Below are 20,890 nucleotides of genomic sequence, written 5' to 3'. Positions count from 1 at the left end.
CTTTTACTCAAATTTGGAAATGTCTGAGAAGGCTGAATAAAACTGACCCAATCTGAAGAGGTTTCAAGAGGGTTGAATGTGTTTTATCTTCTCAATCAATGACATTTCTATGTGTGTATAATTGTTTCTTTGAACAATAAACAGTATTTACAAGTGACTCTTGTAATAAGTCAGGGACGTGTCTGGCAAAACAGGGTTAAAGGGAACAATGGAAGTTTTTTACTGGACATGATGGTAAATAATCAGCATCATCATCATCCGGACCTCTTTTCCCACCTTAGGGCTGGGTGAGGAGTAGCAATGTCCAGACAGCCCAAACCAATGTGCCACACTTCCAATCATTCACCATTCATAACAATAATAATAATAATAATAATCTTCATCATCATCATCATCACCATCATCATCCGGACCTCTTTTCCCACCCAAGGTAAAAATAATAATAATAATAATAATAATAATAATAATAATAATAATAATAATAATAATACCGTAATAATAATAACAATAAAAGATTACTTTTTTGTAACACTCTTCTTTAGTGATTTACGCTGCACATTACACCTCAATATCCACTTGTATGCTACTAATGTCAACTAAGCTGATATAAAAACAATATGAATAACAGACAATGTTTATGTGTAATATGCAAAATAAATCGCTAGTGAAGAGATGATATGAAGTCTCCAATGCCACTGATGATACAAGCCTGTGAGTCAGCCCTGGTAATGTTCACAAACTCCTAAGAGGGTTACCGCTTACTCTTATCGGATTTACCGCCCCAGGTGAATGACTTCATGCTGCTTTTGCCCCTCCGACTCCTGGAGCCCTGTGGGAAGTGCACAAATGCATCATCATCATTATCTTCATCATCATCCCAACCCTTATTCCAGCCTTAAGAAAGGGTGAGGTTATTATTTGCTGTTGTTGCCCCAGGCTCATCTGAACGTGAGCCTAGTAGATTGGAGCTCAAAGTTACCCTTCTGTGGTCCATATGCTCTTTTTGATGGGAAGGGAAGGAGATGAAGAATGTTCATAACTGGGCATTACTGCCACCTGGTTATACTGTTTCCACATGAAGGTGTCCCTTTCCAGCACTAATGGGTGGGGAAGGATCCAGAAACAAGAAAAGAGAAAGCATTAAAGTAGGAGCACTAACAGCATCATGCACAGTGAAATGGGAAAGTAAAAACTGGAACACAAACTAAACGCAAACAGTATTGTATACAAAAATCAAGACGATGAAAAGGATCTTTAAAAACTAAGCTTGTTATCTGAAGACATTACAGATAAAAAAGCAAGAAATATGAAAACAGCGTTTAGTATTTAGATACATACCAATATATGAAGATACAGTAAGCAGTATAATTACTACACTCATTATGCCAACAACTGAATATTGTACAGTTGAACAGAACCTCCCTCCCCCACCCAAAAAAAAGATGGGTCCCTAACACGAGGGATTTAATTTGCAGAGACAGGCTGCAAAAGACTGAATTTGTGTTCAGTGGAGTTAGGAAGAAACAGTGGAGATACCACAATGTTGTACAAGTGTCTAAATGGAAGGACAGAAATTGACAAGAAACAGCACAGCACCTGCAAATAGGTCAAGTGGGCAACATTATCATTATCCTCACCTCTTTTCCCATCAAAGGAAAAGGTCAGAGAACACAGCCATAAACTGCATAAGAGAGATGATAAAGATGCAAGCATGTAGGTTTCCAGTGATAGGAATTGACTCTTGGGTCTGCACTCCACATAGCATCATATGAGGCTTTGTAGTAACTATTCCCTATAAATATATTTTCCATATTAAACTTAAACAAGGGCCTATATATCTTTTCTTAGGTTACTTTAATACTGACAGCGCATGCATTAATAACACACTGTACAAAAGGATACTGGAATGTAATAAGAAGAATAATCACACTTAGGAAAAGGTGCTATGAAATATCCAAAACCACTTAAAATACATTCACTCATCACCTAATCCACTGTTGCCCCATGAGCAGCATAGCAGCCCAGGACTAGGCAAGTTGGTCCTGACATTTAAGATGAGAGTGACCAGCCTCACTCATCCCTGAGAGACATTACGTGGCCATTAAACCCAACCACCTCTTGCATAAAAACCTGCACCAGCTCAATCCAATTGGAGTGCCTTAATTACCCACTAAACCACCAGGTGCCATAATTTGGTTATATGATTACCACCAAGCACAGTAAATGGTTTCCTGGTGTACAGGAAACCATTTAGCTTGTCACTCAGCGTAGAGTTACCCATAGATGGAAGGAAGAGGAAGGAATGGAGGAAAGAAGGAGAGGAAGGATGGAAAGAAGGAAGGAAGAGAGGAAAGGACAGGCACCTGAGAGCAGCACTACATCGAGTGAGTGGATGGTGAGCGCCCCCACCAATACAACCATAAAAATTAGTTACTAAATGAAACTGTGAGTGCAAAACGCGCTCATAAATTTAAACATGATCTGACATAAAAGTAACAGAAGATGAAATACAGTATTACATGTCCGAGTCATTCCTGCAATTATACACCTACTGTACAGTATATTCTGTTCAGTTTTAACTAGGTACAAAAATGTCATCCTTCCATCTTGAATGTGGAAGTATAACATGAAATTGACACTAGAAAATGGTGGCAGTCAAGAAGTGCTATGAAAAGGATACACAGCCACAGTAGTGTCTTGGTCTGCCACCGACTTGCGACATACATGCTGCAAAGGGACAAATATCGGTCAAGTTAAAGTGAAAGAACCATAGAAAAGAATTCACAACTCAAGTCCCTGGAATCCACGTTATTCTTACCTTTCCTTTAAAATTCTCCCTGATCTTTTGCCTACTGTCCTGGAGTTTTCTCTGTGCCTTCAGGAATATGGAGAAATCTGCTGCATTGTAATCGAAACCCTGGATACTAGTTCCCTCTGCATTCCCAGCTTCTTGTGTATCCTTAGTTTCTTCAGCATTATCACTGTCCTCTGCATTCTCGGCATCCTCTGTGTTCTCATTCTTGGTATCCTCTGCATTCTCATTCTCTTGTGCCTCTTCTTCTTTTGTTTCAGGCTGTTTGCCTTCCTCTTCTGCCCCTGTCTTTTGTGCTTTATGTGGATATTCACCTTCCTTTCCTTCCCCATCTGACTTTCTTTTCACTGACTTATTTCCTCTAGTCTTTTTAATCTGTGAAAAAAGAATGACAGTCATTATCATCACGACCACCATCACAATAATCATCATAACATGGCCTTCTTTTCTCATTAAGGATGACAAGAAAAGAGCTTTCATATTTTATTCCACCAACACCAGGCAATTTTACTCAGATAAGAGCCATATGAGGCTTAGGGTATTAATGATGGTATCATTAACCTTCTCGGGGTCATACAATCCTATTACAGCATTCTATTTCAGCTATTGCCATAAGATTTGATTCAGCTGACAATGAGTCACTGTAGCCTGAGTCTTAAAAATTCCATAGTTACCTATAAAGGTGATACGGCAGTTTCTCTAACTTAACAGTATGTTATACAAAAAAAAAAGTTGTGATATCTGAGGGTAGATGGCCTGCTGACTTTCCTTGATGGCATTACACGACTGAAAAACCTCCAATCACAGCTTAGGGGCTGAACCTACGCAAGGCCATCAGTATGACTGGGTGTTCAAACAACTAGATTATCAGGCACCACATTACAACATGGATTGCCTGTATATGTGGAAACTAACTGACCAACAATTCCTTTACCTAATCAATCAACCCAATGATGTCATATGTACTCCAATGGAATCCCCATACTGAGGTAAGCCATGGTAACTCTAGCTGATGTTTTCTATCAACTGCAAACTAAATTATGTAACAAAGCTAGCTACCATTTATTACTTCCCGACAGTTTCTGGAAACTTATGGGAAACAACTGCAAAAGTGCAAGATAGATGTGGTAGCCTCAAGGCCCTAATATAGGTCTTTACGAGTCCCTAAACTCTCTGGGTAAGAAGCAAAAGCTTCAGAGCCTTACCATGGAGCTTCACTAAAGTTACTCAAGTTTACAGAAGCAAAGCACCTCCACTGGCAAATGACACATGGACAATGCCACTCCTAGAGCTGCTCTCAAATCCTAAAAGAAATCTAAAATGCATAGTAAGATTGGAAACAATGTGAGAGTCTCAGCTTTAACTCTGATTTTATTTACTTATGGGTAGACTTCTGCCTTACAGTAATGATTGTGTTGCTTGTTACCTAGCTTGTAGTCACCCATCACTCTAATGCCAGTACCTCCCAGTCAATGGTGGCCCGGCCTCACCTGTTCGTTCATAACAAACTTCTGATGCCGTGCGTTCTGTTTCTTCTTCTTCTTAGTGTGTTCTGCAGCTTCATCCTGCCCTTGCTTTTCCTGTTCTTGGCGCTGTAAGTTTTCACCGTCAAACTGAAGCAAGGATCCTTCTGCTATCACTTGGGTTTCTGTTCCTAATTCGTGGTTTGTGGCCTCTCTTGAAATTTCTTTGTGTTCAACTGGTGTGTTGTTGGTCAGAGTGAGGAACATCTCTTTTACCTGTGGCATTAAGAGGTGTTATAATATGGAGTATCAATACTGTACAGTATCAGTATTTATATGAGAAAATTAATATGTTTTTGGTTGTTGCTTATGTTGTGGCTTCAGGATCATCTGAACATGAACCACGTGGAATGAAAGGCTGAAGATGCCCTTCTCCAGCAACTATGGATGGGATAGGGAGTTGAGGGATGTTTGTATAACAAGGCAGCACAGCCACTCAGTCATATCTGTGCCACCAAGTCCCTCTCCTGGATCATGTGCTTGGTGATTAACAGCAATACATTCCTGATGGGGCAATAACTGATGGTATGATAAATGGATAGCTGCCCCCCTCCCCCCCTTCAGCTCCCCCCCTCCCCCCCTTCAAAGTGCCATTTCTGACTGTGGAATTTTGCTGGTGCTCACAATCATGTTCAAAATTAGGGATGAAAGATATCTGCAACACATTGACATTAAATAAAGTGAAAACTAAACTAATGCATATAAAAAAAAACTAGAATATACAAAACATACATAAATGCATATTTGACAACATTATTTAACAGAAAAAAAAAAAAAAATCACCTAATTACAGAATCTATCTATCTATTGCCAGACGCCATAATCTCGTAAGGGGTGGCCATTTGACTTTGAGTTATTTGTTTTACGGGGAGGGGCACTAACCCTCCGCCAACCCACTTGCTGACACGTAGGGAGCACGTATGGTTTGGTTATATGGTTACCACCCAGCGCTGTAAATGGTTTCTTAGCTTACAGGAAACCATTTGGCTTGTCACTCAGTGTAAAGCCACCTGTAAAGGAAAGAAAAGCAATAAGAAGTGAAAGGAAACATGGGAGAAATAGGAAGAGAGGAAGCCAGGCACAGAAAAAGAGTGATAAAGGCTAAGGAAGAAGTAGGCAGCATTACATCAAAAGCTGCCCTAAAATCTCCAGTTTTCTTAGATGATTTTGTTTGTACTATTATATGCTAGGGTAAAGATGAATCATTACAAATGCCTTGTTATCACCATTATCATTATTATTTTTTTTATTACATCATCATCTCTTTTCTCCACCTAAGAATGGAATAAGGCAGGATCCAGAAACATGGCAAGAGAAAGCATTAAAGAGGGACAATTACAGTGGAATCTCCTAAATCACACACTTCTAAACAGCGGATTCATAATATGCAGCAACGTCACACAACAGTTTGCGTTATCAGTAATTAGCAGAAATTATGGCTAATTCGCAACTGCAAACTCGAAAGTGAAGGTTTTCCAATGCGTTTTTAAACATCTGTTATGCTATGTTTGCATAAATGGTGGTTTCTTAACCCCTAAGAGCTGGGGGACGGATATAGCTCCCGCAAAAATGGTGGCTGGAGAAAGCTGGGTGACAGGAAGAACCACAAGTACAATCCCGCCACAGTTTGAACTGGTTGCCATCTGATCTCGTCACCAAAGATTATGGAGAGACTCCCGCCACCTAACGCAAATGCACCTAGGTCTTCTCTGTGATTTAGCAAGGTGCTGAGCAATGTTTTCTGAAACCTCCACGCCCAATTCTGTTCTCGCTTCATGATGACCCCTTGCCTCATCCACCCCTGCCAAGCCTTTGCCCAAGGATACTAGGAAAGGGCTCAGTGATAGTGCCATAGGGCATGCCTCGGACGCGACTGTGTCTACTTTATCTAGCAGTGAAGAAGTTATCACGCTGAAAGCGAAGCCAAAGTCAGGGCCACACGCACATGCACAAACACATCCTGCTTTGAGCACCAGAAGTTACTCATCTTCTTCACGTCCTTACTCATCGACACGGCCACCTGCAGACCTGGGGATGCTTTCACTTGCAAGAAGAAGAGTTAGTGAGTAATATGGTCTTTAAACTGTTTCTCTAACTGCTATACTTTCCCAGATATGAAGGTTTGTAAAAAGGCTATTTTGGGAAATATCGCCACAGGGAGGAGGTGACTGGGCCCAAACCATTCCCAGTGTCTAGGAGTTAATAAGTAGTATAAAATGAGATTTTCCTCTTTGTATCAGGTAAGTCAGACGATGCTAAATCGACCTGCACCACCAGTGTTTACTTATTTTGTCTGTGGTTTTTAACTTTGATGGAGTTTTGGTTGAATTTAAAGATTGTTGTTCTGCTTGATATCCATACCAGTGGTAAAGTGGTGTCCACTGGGATATTATCTAGGCTTACCTCCCTATGTGGATGTGGGCCAAATAAAACTTGCCTTGCAAAGCCAACAACACTCACTCAAAAGGCCAGCTTGCTCTCATCACCTAATATCCCATAATTTCCTTCTTGGTGGATCGCAAGGGAGTTGGAAAACTTGCATAGAAGGTCCATCAGTGTTACTGCACTTAAATGCAGCACAATCAAACCATTAATAAAGACAAAAAAAGCACCAGTAAATGAACACACCACCTCCCATTTTGCAGCTACCAACAGTTTGCTTTGTCAGCAATATAATTCAGCAATTAACTTGGTGTTTACATGTGTAGAGATGAGAATCAAAATGGAAATCTTCAGTAGCTGAAATTGACAAAACATACTACAATTAAAGCATTATTTCATCCATTAACCAATCATGTATCAAGGCAGGTGACATTGTGTATTTTTAGACAAACATGCAGTCAGCCAGCACCCGGGCTATGAGGCATCTTCACCAAAATGCCAACACATCAGCCAACCAATCAGCAAGCAGCTGAAATGTTGGCTGTCCAGTCTCTCTTTCTATTACGTCTCTGTTACTTACTAAACCAATCATATTCAAGCATAGCACTTACTCTAAGCCAATCACAACGCTTTCCTCCCACATCAAGTATGAAGGGTGCACGTGCGAGAGCCCCACCGGCCGGCTCATGCTCAGTGTAACTAGGTGCGCACATTTCGAGCCAGTTTGGGTGACTTTGGAAGGTGATTTATGCTTAAATTTGAACAGCTATGCACTGTGCCTTTTTGGGCAATGGTGAAAATAATTAAGAGTGTATTGGTAATTTTGTGTTATGGATATGGTATTCATATAAAAAAGTAAAAAGACATGGTGTATGGCCCAGTATTCCTTACTCAACCATCCCTCCAGACACTGTGAAGCCTCAGCTAATTAGCACCTCCACCTGACCTGACCTTGATTGACCCGTGTGTGTGTGTGTGTGTGTGTGTGTGTGTGTGTGTGTGTGTGTGTGTGTGTGTGTGTGTGTGTGTGTGTGTGTGTGTGTGTGTGTGTGTGTGTGTGTGTGTGTGCATACGTGAGTGAGAGAGAGAGAGAGAGAGAGAGAGAGAGAGAGAGAGAGAGAAAGGATGGGGCATAGGGAGATAACTTTGCACTGTTAGTAATTATGGGATCAGGGTTGTGCTGGACCAATATGGTAAAGGGAGTGAGGGCTTCAGACGAAGTGATAGATACGGTGGGGGTAGGGAGGGTACAGTGTGGTCATTATAACTCTGGTGCTAATTGTATTACACATCAGTGATGGAGTGGTACGTGGGGGCACCCATCATCCACTCACTCAGTGTAGAGGTGCCATATGATCTCTACACTGAGTGACAAGCCAAATGGTTTCCTGTACCCCAGAAACCATTTACTATGCTGGGTGGTAACCATATAACCGGGGATTTTGGCAGGGTTAAGTGTCCCCCAGATTCCCCTATCCAAAATCACTTAATCATGGCAATCGTTTCAGACAGCCTCGGAGTGTCCAATATCTGCACAGGGCCCCAACCAAATGGGCAGACTCGTGTGGCCATGTGCAATGTGATTAGTGTGAATGCGGAAAGCAAGACGGTGGAAGTGGTGAATGTGTTCAAGAGTGTGAGATATGCCATGATGGCACTGTGTGAAATGAAGATGAAAGGGTGCGAAGTGGAGGAGTGGGAGGGTGTGAAATGTGTAAGATCGGGAATGAATGGGCGAGGAAGATGCAAGGAAGGAGTCGCATTGTTGATGAATGAGGTGTGGCAGAGTGGAATGAGAGACTATAAATGTGTTAGCTCGAGGTGTATGTATGTCAAGTTCAAGTCTGAGATGGTGAAAGTGGCAGTGATTGTAGCATATGCACCATGTGAGGACAGGAGTGAGAGAAAGACAGGTTTTGGGATGAATTGGGTTAAGTAGTGGGAGCAATGCCCAGGAGCTATAAAGTGATTGTGATGGGGGATATGAATGGAAGAGTAGGCACTGGTCCTGAGGATGACAATGGGTTGTTATGGAGTACCAGGAGAAAATGATAATGGGAAGAGACTAAAGGATATGTGTCAGGAGAGGAGGTTGTGTAATTGTAACTCATATTTCAAACACAGAGATGCACATAACTATACATAGTATAGAGGGAATGAGGATCGTGTTGAAAGAAGCCTGATTGATTACGTGCTCGCAGAGAGGTCGATGATGGGAATGGTTGCTCATACAAGGGCTGTGAGAGGACGATGTGGAGGTCTGTCAGATCATATGATGGTGGTATGCAGGATCAAGCTGAGAGGAGTGAGGTGGATCAGGAGAGAGAGGAGCAGTCAGGGAGAAAGACTGAAAGTTGAGAAGCTGAGGATCAAAGAGATGGCAGACGAATACAGGACCAAAGTAGAGGACGAGTTAGAATTACTGAATTGGAATGAAATGGATCTGGACAGACTGTGAAATGCATATAGAGATTGCTTAATTAGGAATGCTAAAGCGGTGTGTGGTGTGGCAAGAGTAAAAACAAAGAAGAAAGGTACAGCATGGTGGGATGAGGAGGTAAAGAGAGTGGTGGAGGAAAAGAGGAAGAAGTGGCTAAAGTGGTTACAGGATAGGGGTTCAGTTGAAATAAGAACTGAATATGTTGAGACCAAGAAGCACATAAAGACTAGTGATGAAGAAAAAGAAGGAGGTAAATGAGGATCTAGGAAGAAAAATGAATGAGAACTACTCTGAAAATAGAAAGTTATTCTGGAAAGAGGTGCAGAAATGTAGAAGTGAAAGCAGAAAGAAATGGGATGGTGTGAAGGATGCAGGTGGTAGATTATTAACCCATGGAGATGAAGTAAGGACCAGATGGAAAGAATATTTGGAAAGCCTGATGAATGGGAACAGAGAGAGCAGAGCAGCTGTAAACATGATTGGTTTTGGGGGGGTGCAGAGAAGGAATGCAGTGTCAGGAGACGTGACACTAGCACAGGTGACGAGTGCTGTGAAGCGGCTGAAAAATGGGAAAGCAGCTCGGGTTGATGAGGTGTATGCAGAGATGTTTAACCCCTTAAGACCGCAATTGTTTCAGGCGGGGTACCTCCCACAACCGCAATTCGGGGGTGTTTTGGCGACTTTTACCAAGGGCAAATTGACTGTGTTCTGGCTAAAGAGGAAGAATTTACATACCTGACAATGCAATCCATACCCCCGTAGGCCTAGTGGTTACCGCACAATCGCGCGTCAAATTAAAAAAAAGTTTATGATAGTTACCCCTCAAAAACAATCAAAAACATGAAAATTTTGATAACTATCTATTTTTCTTATTGAAAAGGTCATTTCAAATTGTTTTTTCACACCAACAACGAAAACTGGTGTATGTAGGTGTAGGAAGATTGCTAGACTGTGGGGAGATAAAGTGGGCTGTGGAGAGTAGGCCTATAGGTACGGGGGTTGGAAATAACCAGCTTTTCCCATGAAAAGAAAGCCCTTCAGTGTGTTCTGTAACATCTACCATGAAAACAGGTGTGTATGTAGGTGTGGGGAGATAACTAGTGTGGGGAGTAGGCCTACATGGCCTTGGTGGTACTTGAACACAAAAATTTTGGCAACAACCAAATTCTCTCGTGGAAACCCTCCATTTCAATGGGATTTGTCATACCAGCCATGAAAACAGGTGTGTTTGTAGGTGTGGGGAGATAAAACAGGTGTGGAGAATAGCCCTACAAGGCCTCAGAGTCATTCCAAAACTAACAGAGACATATATAAATGTTTATAACCATCAAGGACATCAAAATAAAGTTGAATAATGCTATAAATGCATGCATAAGAAAGGAAAAAAAGTAATAATTTGTTTCCAATTTCTCTTTTTACTCTTCCAACTTCTCGTTACACATTTATAACACCATTACAATTATCACATTATCATTACACTTTATCACACTTATCATTACAGTTTCGGCAACAACCAAATTCTCTTGTGGAAACTCTCCATTTCATTGGAATTTATCACACCAGCCATGAAAACAGGTGTGCTTGTTTGTGTGGGGAGATGAAACAGGTGCAGGGAGCAGCCCTACAAGGACACATAGTCTTTCGAAAACTAACACAGACGGACACTACTCAGAGGTGCTAATCTGGGCAGGTAGGGAGAATGAAAAAAAATGTAATAAGATGTGTTGTATGTAGTACAACATACAGCATTCTCCAACTACATATGTACAGAAAGTAGTAGGTACGATGTGAGAAATGAACAGAGTGAGGTGTAAAAATTTGGGAAGAAGTAGAAATAATATGAAACAGGTACGTTCATCAGGCCCTGACACTCGGGGGCCTGTTGGGGGCTGGAAGGGTAGTGAGGGACAAGGAGGGAGAGATGGAGTGGGGTTTGGGGGGGGGGGGCGAGGCTAGCAGAGAGGGAGGAGGGGCAAGGGAGGGTGGGAAGGGACGCAGGTTGCTGTGGGATGATAGATGCAGTTGCGTGGAGGAGTGGGAGAGTGATGGGGGACAAGGAGGGCGTGAGGGAGTGGAGTAGAGGGTGGCATGGAGGAGGCCGAATGGGGTGTGCCCCCCCACCCCCCAGGTTGGTCCGATCCCCCCTCACGCCACATCAGGGGTGAGTTCTCATTGGCCTGAAGCCATGTACGTCATAATCGGTGTGGAACAAGAGCTCCGCAGTTTTTTATAGGCCGCATTCAATTGATGTGATTAGGCATTTTGGCATAAAACTCAAATCGCATCAATTGATGCGATTAAGACTTAAGGGGTTAAGTGTAGTGGAGAGAATGGAATGAAGTGCTTGTTGGAGATATGTAAGAAGGCATGGATGAGTGAAACTGTGCCTGCAGAGTGGAAAAAGGCTGTGATTGTACCCCTGTACAAAAATAAAGGTAAGTGAATTGAGTGCAAGAATTATTGTGGCATAAGCTTCCTGAGTGTGGTACGGAAGGTATATGGAAGAATTATCATAGAGAAAGTAGATCAGAAGTCCTAGTAAGTGATGAACAGGGTGGCTTTAGGAGTGGTAGAGGATGTTTGGACCAAATATTTGCAGTGAGACAGATAGCAGAGAAAGCTTGTGAGAAGGACCATAAGGTGTTTATGGCATTCATGGATCTGGAAAAAGCATATGACAAAGTGGACAGAGAAGGACTGTGGAAAGTTTTGCGCATGTACGGTGTAGAGGGTAAGCTGCTAGGTGCTGTCAGGAGTTTTTATGATGGTAGTGATGCATGTGTAAGGGTTAATGGGCATCTAAGTGAATGGTTCAAGATCAGTGTGGGCGTGCGACAAGGTTGTGTGATGTCCCCATGGTTGTTCAATATGTATATGGATGGGGTGATGAGAGAAGTAAAAACACGAGTAATGGAGAGAAGGATGGCGCTGGTAATGAATGACCATGGACTGAATATCTCAAATTTGTTGTATGCTGATGATGCAGTACTGCTTGCAAGTACCGGACAAGAACTTGGTAGGCTAGTGCAGAGTTTTGCTGATGTCTGTAAGCGTCGTTCCTTGAGAGTAAATGTAGAAAAGAGTTAAATGATGGTTATTGAGACAGAAGGTGACTCCCAGCACAATGTAACAGTGAATGGAGAGAGACTGGAATTGGTGAGAGAGTTCAAATACCTGGGTACAGTGATCGAAAAGAGAGGAAAATATGCAAAAGAAGTTGAAAGCAGAGTGACACAAGGAAGAAAAGTAGCTGGTGCAATGAAGATCTTGATAAGAAACAGAGGCTTGAGTGTTGCAGCTGCACGAGGCTTACATGAAGGAGTGTTAGTACCAACTTTAACATATGGATGTGAGACTATGGTGTGGCATGAAAATGAAAAGTCAAGAGTAAGAGCAATGGAGATGGGACTGCTGAGGAATGTATGTGGAGTACAGAGGGTGGATAGGAAACGAAATAATGTAATTCGTGAAAGATGTGGAGTGAGGAAGTCGGTGGACACCAGAACTGAAGAGTGTACTGAGATGGTATGGTCATGTGGAGAGAATGGATAACAATAGAGTGGTGAAAAAGGTATATCTGAGTGAATTCGAAGGAGGGAGGAGGTGAGGTAGGCCAAGGAGAAGATGGAGAGATATGGTGGATGAATGTGGGAGGAAGAGAGGTTTGGAAGTCGGTGAGGCTAGGGAACTGACAGGAGATCGAGCTGGATGGATGAATTTTGTGAGGAGAAGTGCATGATCAGGGATTTTTGGCACCCCTTTTTAACATGGCAGCGTCTGGATTGACTCTGTCAGATACGATTATGTGAAGCAACAGAATGTGGTGAATGTTTTTGGCGTATCCGATAGAGCCAGGATTCCGGGGGCTTGAATGATGAATGAATGGAAGCGTGGTCCATTGGACTGGGCAAATTTGGGCCGTCTGGACACTGCTACTCCTCACCCTGCCCTAGGGTGGGAAAGGAGATCCGGATGATGATGATGACGATCAGTGATGGACATTAGCACTGTACTGGCAACCTAATTTTCTGGAATTCCCTAAGACTGTTGAATGGGAAGAAGGCTGTGACGATTAACAGTACTGCACTTAAAAGTCCAAATGCAGGATAAAATCACAATAAATAACAAATAGTATCAAGGAACCTTTAATCACAAATGCCTATCTATCTATCTATTGCCAGATGCCTCAATCCCGTTCGGGGTGGCCACAAACAAATCGCTTCCACGTCACCCTGCCCCCCGCCATTTCACTGCCCCGCTCCCAACTCACCCCCCCCTCTCATATACCTCTCCACCCTATCCCTCCATCTCATCCTTGGCCTCCCCCTCTCTCTTCCCCCCTCCACCTCACTCACATACACTCTCTTCATCAGTCTTTCACCCTCCATCCTCTCCACATGGCAAAACCACCTCAGTGTATTCCTCCTAACGCTTCCTATCACATCCACATCCACACCACAATGCTCCTTTATATCCTCATTTGTCACCCTCTCTCCATGTGACTCACAATAAATAACAAATAGTATCAAGGAACCTTTAATCACAAATGTACTTGAGTTAAATGACAGTTTGGGTGCTATTTGGGTGCCATTTCGGGATGGACTGGACACCAACAGCACCCACTGACCTGGCAACACTGATCATGCTCATGCATTGTCTCCTCTCTGTTGACTGAGGGTGGTTCCAGTGTGGCGTAAGAGAGGATCCCCCTCCCCCCATGTTTCCTCCACCTGCCCAGTGTTATCATGGCCAATCGTAACCCTCCTAAGCCTGCAACTTCTTTGAGAATGGGGAAGATGATGAAGAAGAAGCCAGTGTTAACTTACAGCCAGAAGTTAGATGTAATAAGGAGGAACCCCTCCCCCTCCTCTGTCCATTCAAGCAATGTCGTCAGTTAAAGTTGGGTAGGAATCTTACTATATTGTTCATTTCCATTAAATGTTTTATTAATTTCTTTTCCAGGTTGTTAGTGTTCGCTGGTGACTAGTTTGATGTAGTCTGGAGGTAAGGGGGGCAACTTTTCCAAAATGACAGACTCATATGTAATTTTCCCCCCAAGATTAGTTATTTCCAAATTGTGGCATGTGCCCAGTCTCGCAATACCACAATTTAGGAAATTCCACTGCAATAACACATGGCCAGTGAAATGGACCATGTACTCATTCACACACCATCCAAGTGACCATTGCTACACAGGCAGATTATTCATTTCCATTCATCCCATAGCAGAAGAAAGTCCAGGTTAGGTCAAAACTGCTGTACCCTCTGAATACAGTAGACAATTTTTCAATACATAGGAATGCTGTGGTCCTGGGCTCATCTGGATGTGATCACGTGAACTGCAGGGTGAAGCTGTCCTTCTTCTGCAGTCCACCATCCTCCTTTTGGAGGATAGGGAGCTGAAGGGTGTTTATGGTTTTATTGGTGGGACTATGTAAAGGTGTTCCTTTCTTGCAACAACTATACAACAGATCTATCACCAGATAACAGGAAAAAAAATTTGCAATGTCTGGTTCACTTACCCTGTTCACTCTCTCTAGGTCTTGGACGTTAACCTCCTTATTCTTCTCTTTGTCTCCTTCTAGATGCGGCTTCATTTCTTGATAGGCAACGTACCTCTCATAGGGACTCATGAACATCTGACTTGCATCCAGGGGTGAGACATATGATTTTTTAAGGTCTTTCTGAAATACAATGATATTTAAATAAGTAAAAAAAAATAAATAAATCATCACCATCATCCATACATCTCCTCCCATATAATAAGAATACTATTACAGGTGGTAATAAAGGAATGGTTATTACTATATTATCTGTTGTACAGTGCATCCCCAAGCAATGCAAATCACCTACGATGCGAGGTCAACCCGGAAAATGCTTGTTTTTATTGAATGTGAAAATCTGCAAATCAAACTTCCCAACATGCGAATCGGCTGCATGATTCCAAGGCAAAAATGGACTTCCGCCGTTACTATGAGTGTTGGGCTGGACAATGCGAGTCAGTCAAACGAAGGCAGGTGACTCGAAATGAGCCAAATTCAAAATGGCGGGTGGCTGGCCAGCTATCTGCATCCTGTGGTCCGTTTTAGCATCATAGCAGTACCCACCTGTTCATCATGGTCTCAGCTGTTGACTTTGAAAGCTTTAAATCACCTCTAGGAGACCTCAGCAGTACCAGTGAGAGTGACAGGGTGCACCACCCCGCAGGACAAGAGTAGAGCCTCGGATACCCATCCCCCTCCCTTCTTAACAAGCCCAGAAGTCACTTAAGTAAAGGTACAGGGTGTTCAATTTCTTGTTTTATTTGTTGGTCCAACTACAGTAGAAGTACTATTAGACAAAGTATTAGCAGAGTAGAGTAGGCTGGAAGGGGACCCGAAGACCAAGCTCTGGGTGGGCTGTCCACCATACCGGTAAACCATTTTCCCCTTAAGTTCTCTGGTTCACACATGCGAAATCATAGAAAGCGAGGGTTTCTGTCGCCCATAAACTCGCATTGTGTGAGGGTACACTACTTTTTTATTATATCCCTGCTAACATCATACAATTTTATTTAGACCAAGGAGAGAAACCAGATTGTGAGTGGGTTAAGTGATGTATCACCATCACTACAAACTAAAAAAAAAAAAAATACCAAAATCATCTGGGGGTAGCAAGAAGAATACCTGAAAAGACATTACGGGACTGAAAGGGTTATAGATTACCACAGTGAGACCTTGTTGTAACAGACTAATTAGGGGGAAAGGCGGATGGTATATTGTCCCATGCAGGACAGTTATAATCTATCTATAGCCAGATGTTTTAATCCCATAAGGGAGGGCCACAAACAAATCACCTTCATATCCCCCAGTCCCCCACTATTTCACTGCCCTCCCCCCAGCTCACATCCCCTCTCTCATATACCTCTCCACTCCATTTCATCCTCAGCCTCCCCCTCCCTCTCCCCCCCTCCACCTCACTCGCATACACTCTCCTCATTAGTCTCTCGCTCTCCATCCTCTACACATGGCCAAACCACCTCACTGTATTTCTCATAACACTTTCTGTTACATCCACATCCACACCACAACGTTCCTTCACTTCCTCATTTGTCAGTCTCTCTCCATGTAACTCCACATGCTCCTCTCAAATAACTTGTTTCCACTCTCTCACTCTTGACTTAACAACCAAGGTGACATTGCACATCCCTGCCGCTGCCCCACTCCCACAGGAAACCCATCACTCACAGCATTTCCCGTTGTTACACATGCTCTACTATTTACATAAAACCTTTTCACTCCTTTTAACAGCCTACAACCTAATCCATACTATCTTAAAACAGTCCACCGAGCTTCCCTATCACTGCTATCATACGCTTTCCCTAAATCCATGAATGCCCAGAACACATCCTTGCCTTTCAGCAAATACTTTTCACACACCTGTCTCACAGCAAACACCTGATCCATGCATCCCCTACCTCTCCTAAAACCACACTGCTCATCACCAATCATTCCCTCTGTACCCTCTCTACCTCTCTTAACCAACACTCTACCACTCTACAAAAAAAAAAAAATAATAATAATAATAATAATTATAATAATAAAATAAAATAAAATCTTCTTTATCAGCTCATTATAAAATAATACCAGTTATTCATTAAAATACATGAGAAACAGTACTGTAATGGGGACTGAAATACATTGGAAATAATACTTTTACAGACACACTAAACCCTTTTTACTCTCTATTGGCCTACAATTGCCACCTCTCCATCTTCAAAACTGAGCTGTAACAAGGGACTAACACTACTATATGATGCTAATCATGATGAAGTGCTATGGAGGGAATGTAGAGCTATAGTTTTGTATTATGCTGCCACTGTGCTGCATGAAGCAAGCCATGAAAGGATGAAAATCTGAGTCAAGTTAAGGTACAAGGACTATACCTGTGTCAATCCAAGTAATTTTGATGAGCGCATAACTGGCACACTGGGGTTGGATGAAGATGCAGAATTCTTGAACTGAGATGTCTTGGTGTTGAGGAGGCAGGGAAGGTCTGTGGGGTTCTCGTCACACTGAGAGAGGTCATGTTTGCACGTGAGACTCTGGTCTGACTCCGTATGCAACTCTTCAATGTTGGCTGGAAACTGCTGGACTAGATTCAGGGCCTTGATCTGTGTGAGAAAGCAGAGAAATTATTATGCACCTCAAAATTTATCAATGTTTATCACTGTAACTCTGGTGCTGGTGAAGGGTGCCTTCACAAAGTGGCACTGATATCACTGGGCAGTTGAGCTGCTTGCTTATACAAACACCCCTGCATCCTTAACCCCCCCCATCTCCCAAAAGGAGGAGGATGGTAGGCTGCAGTAGAAAGGCAACTTCATTCTGCAGTTCACCAGGTTCATGATTCAAATAAACTTCAAGCTACTATTACTACTACTGCTATTATAATTCTACAAAAAAACTGGCAACAACCAATCTCATATTACTCTTTCTAAGGTGTAGGGGGCCCCAAGGCTAGGCTACCATTGTCCAATACATTTAAGGAAAGGTGATCAGCTCACTTACCTTGATAGTATTATAAGACTGATAATCCCTCTGTCACATCTTATGGATTGATCACATGTGCACAGCTAGACTGTGACTCTGACTAGAGTGCTCTAACCACTAAGCCTCCTCTATAAGCATGTTTCAATAATTATTCATATGGGAGCTATGTCATTCTTCTAATTGTATGTGATTTGGAGTACAGTAGTCTAGCTTCAGGTCCCTTTACACCCTGAAAGTAGTAATAAAGGACGTACACAGTATTATGGGACTGACTTACACATCATCTACCCACTTAATGTAGAGCTGCCTACTTCTTCTTTCCCCTTTCACATTCTATCTGTGTCTGCCCTCCTTTCTTTCAATTTCCTTTCCTTCTGATCACATTTTCTTACTCTTCTTTCAACTTCAGGTGACTCTACTTTGACAAGATTAATGATTTCCCGTAACCCCAGAAACCATTTACAAGCTGGGTGGTAACCATACAACCAAATTACGAGATGATGTGGAGCCTGCTATGGCACCCTTGTCAACTGGGTGGAGAAACTCAAATGCAGCATCCATAGATGAACCAAACCTCCATACTATTCCTTGTGCTTCACTGTGGTGAGGCACTGAGTGTGGTGTCCATCCAGGAACCAAACCTTCAAACTATTCCTTGCGCCTCACTGTGGTGAGGTGCTGTCAGTCGCGAGGGAATACTGGTTCACTGAATGGGACAATCCTGTTAGGGGCGGTTGCCTGCAAACGGTTGATGGATCTGTTCACCCAGAGAGATTGAGGCTGATCAACAACAACTGTGCTGGGAATCAAACCTGGGTGTCTCGGATGAGAGCCAGCCAGCTTTCTTCTGTACCACAACCATGTACAAGTTGCTTCACCTTGTCACAGACTTGTAACTAAGGTATCCCCAACCTACCCTGTGGATTTCAAAGGGAAAAGACAGCCCCCTGGCACTCAGGGCTGTAGAAACTTTTAATCTTACCCACAGGATATCTGGTAAGTCAGTATGATGGGAGAAACCTGTACTAACACAGGAAAATCAACCAATATACTGTATTACCAATAATGTGCCAGGAATCAATCCCAGGTCTCTCAAATGAAAGCCAGCCAAGCACTGGCTATGTGTCAGTTGGTTTTTCCTGTGTTAATACAGATTTCTTCGGGTTCACCAAATGTGCTTTTGGGTACGATTAAAAGCTTTTACTTGCCCAAGTGCCAAGGGGTTGTCTTTTCCCTTTCAGGCCCACACTGGAGGTAGGGGTATCTTGGTAACAAGTAAGTGACAATGTGAGACAACTTTTACCTGTTCGTGATACAGTCGAAGAAAGCCTGGCTCTTATCTAAGAGGCCCACATTTGATTCCCAGCACAGCATTGATAATATGTTTGTTGAGTTTTCCTCTGTTAGTACGGGTTCCTTTCTTCATCACAGGACTGACTACTAATTTACACCACACAATTCTTTTTATGCAAGAAATTATTGTGTCATTTAACACACTTTTATTATCCTGTCAGTAATTAGAAAGTTTGAATATTAATGACCAAAACTGAATTCCTTTAATACTGCACAGTGATGAAAGAAAACCATAATTCTTTCATTCATTCATCATCCAATCCTACGCTGCCCCATGAGAAGCTTAGGAACCCAGGGCGAGGCAAGTTGGTCCTGACATTTAAGATGACAGTGACCAGCCTCAATCATCCCTGCGTGGCATTACTGTACATGAGAAATAAACCCCAACCACTCCTTGGATATAAAACTTCACCGGCTCAATCCAATTGGAGTGCCATAATTACCCACTAAACCACCAGGCGCCAAAATTTGGTTATATGGTTACCACCCAGCATAGTAAATGGTTTTGGTGTACAGGAAACCATTTGGTTTGTCACTCACTGTCGAGTCACTCACAGGCAGAAGGAAGAGGAAAGAATGAAGGAAAGAAAGACAGAAGAGGGAGTGTAAAGTCACCCATAGGCAGACGAATGAGGAAAGAATGAAGGAAAGAAAGACAGAAGTGGATAGAAGGAAAGAAGGATGGAGAGGAATGGGCAAACCATAATTCTACATACACTTTCATCCCACACTGCAAAAGGATCACTTCTCCAGTGACAACTAGTGTTTCTTGGACCAGCAGATCAGTTGCCCTTTAAATACAGCTTAAATGTGTGCGATGCTTCCCAAAAGTACCAATATTTCCCAATCTTTACATCTGGAAACCATAATCATCATCATCATCTTGTACTCCTACCCCCTCCTAAGGATGGGCAGAGGGCTGGGCCCAGAAAGTGAAAAAAGGGAAAACAATGAAGTGGGAAAACCAATCAACAGTCTGTCTAGTTATATGGCCCACACTCTGATTAACACATTTAAAAACAATGGATGAAATTCTGAAATAGTTTCCATTAACTCATTATTAATGTGTGTGCCTGCCATTTCCATGACATTCAAATTACAGAGCACATTCAGAAATATTTATCATGCACATGTTACACGGACTTTGTTTAACCAGTGATTTCATGAAATCCCTGGGGAATTTGTGAAATGAGTTTAAATTAGGATGGGTTACTTAAGGTTAGGTTAATTTAGACTGAAGTTAGGTTAGGCTGGGATAATCTAAGTGTAGGATAGGTTAGGTTAGGCTAGGTTAGTTAAGTTAGGTTAGGTTAGGCTAGGTTTAGTTAGGTTAATTTATATAATTGCTAAGTTATCTTATGCATTCATATAAATTCCCTGACCTAACCTAAACTTAACCAAGATTATTCCAGCCTAACCTAACCATCCATCCATCATCTAAACCTGTGTTGCCCCATGAGGAGCATAAAGGCCCAGGCCTAGGCAAGCTGGTCCTGAAAAAAGAGTGCCCAGCCTCACTCATCCCTGAGTGACATAACGTGAGCAATATTACCCCAACCATTCCTTGGATATAAACCTACACCACAGGCTAAATTAACCCAACCTTAATTAACCAATCCTAATTCAAACTCATTTCGCAAATTCCCTACGGATTTTATAAAATCACTGGTTATACAAATTCCCTGTGACATAATAATATTATGTTACAGGGAATTTGTGTATATATATACAGTAGAACCTCTCTAGTTCGGACAATACGGGGGGAAGGGTTGTCCGAATTAGCAGATTGTCCAGACCATCAGGGTAATCTCATTCAAGAGTTTTCCTGCAGGAACACCAGCCTCTAGTT

The 20,890-nt window shown here is 42.4% G+C and overlaps 1 protein-coding gene across 2 annotated transcripts in view; it reads right to left on the bottom strand.

Moving 5' to 3' along the window:
* Window positions 1-508: 508 nt before the first annotated feature.
* Window positions 509-20,890, bottom strand: part of Rrp6 (exosome component Rrp6) — a 72,628-nt gene continuing 52,246 nt past the window's right edge. The window contains exons 11-15 of one of the 2 annotated variants that reach the window (XM_080286912.1): window positions 17,082-17,309; window positions 14,680-14,841; window positions 4,303-4,551; window positions 2,819-3,187; window positions 509-829 (exon numbers count right to left, since the gene is read on the bottom strand). In XM_080286912.1, the coding sequence (XP_080143038.1) occupies window positions 752-829; window positions 2,819-3,187; window positions 4,303-4,551; window positions 14,680-14,841; window positions 17,082-17,309 (1,086 nt within the window). In that variant the 3' untranslated portion in view covers window positions 509-751. The remainder of the gene's footprint in view (window positions 830-2,818; window positions 3,188-4,302; window positions 4,552-14,679; window positions 14,842-17,081; window positions 17,310-20,890) is intronic. The other variant, XM_080286913.1, reaches the window with a different exon arrangement.

Source organism: Coenobita brevimanus, chromosome 115 (genome assembly GCF_032717465.1).
Source record: "Coenobita brevimanus isolate Jiangsu-jjx chromosome 115, ASM3271746v2, whole genome shotgun sequence".
NCBI lineage: Eukaryota > Metazoa > Arthropoda > Malacostraca > Decapoda > Coenobitidae > Coenobita > Coenobita brevimanus.
The sequence above is the reverse complement of the archived record's forward strand: the minus strand, read 5'-3'. Positions and strand labels throughout refer to the sequence as shown.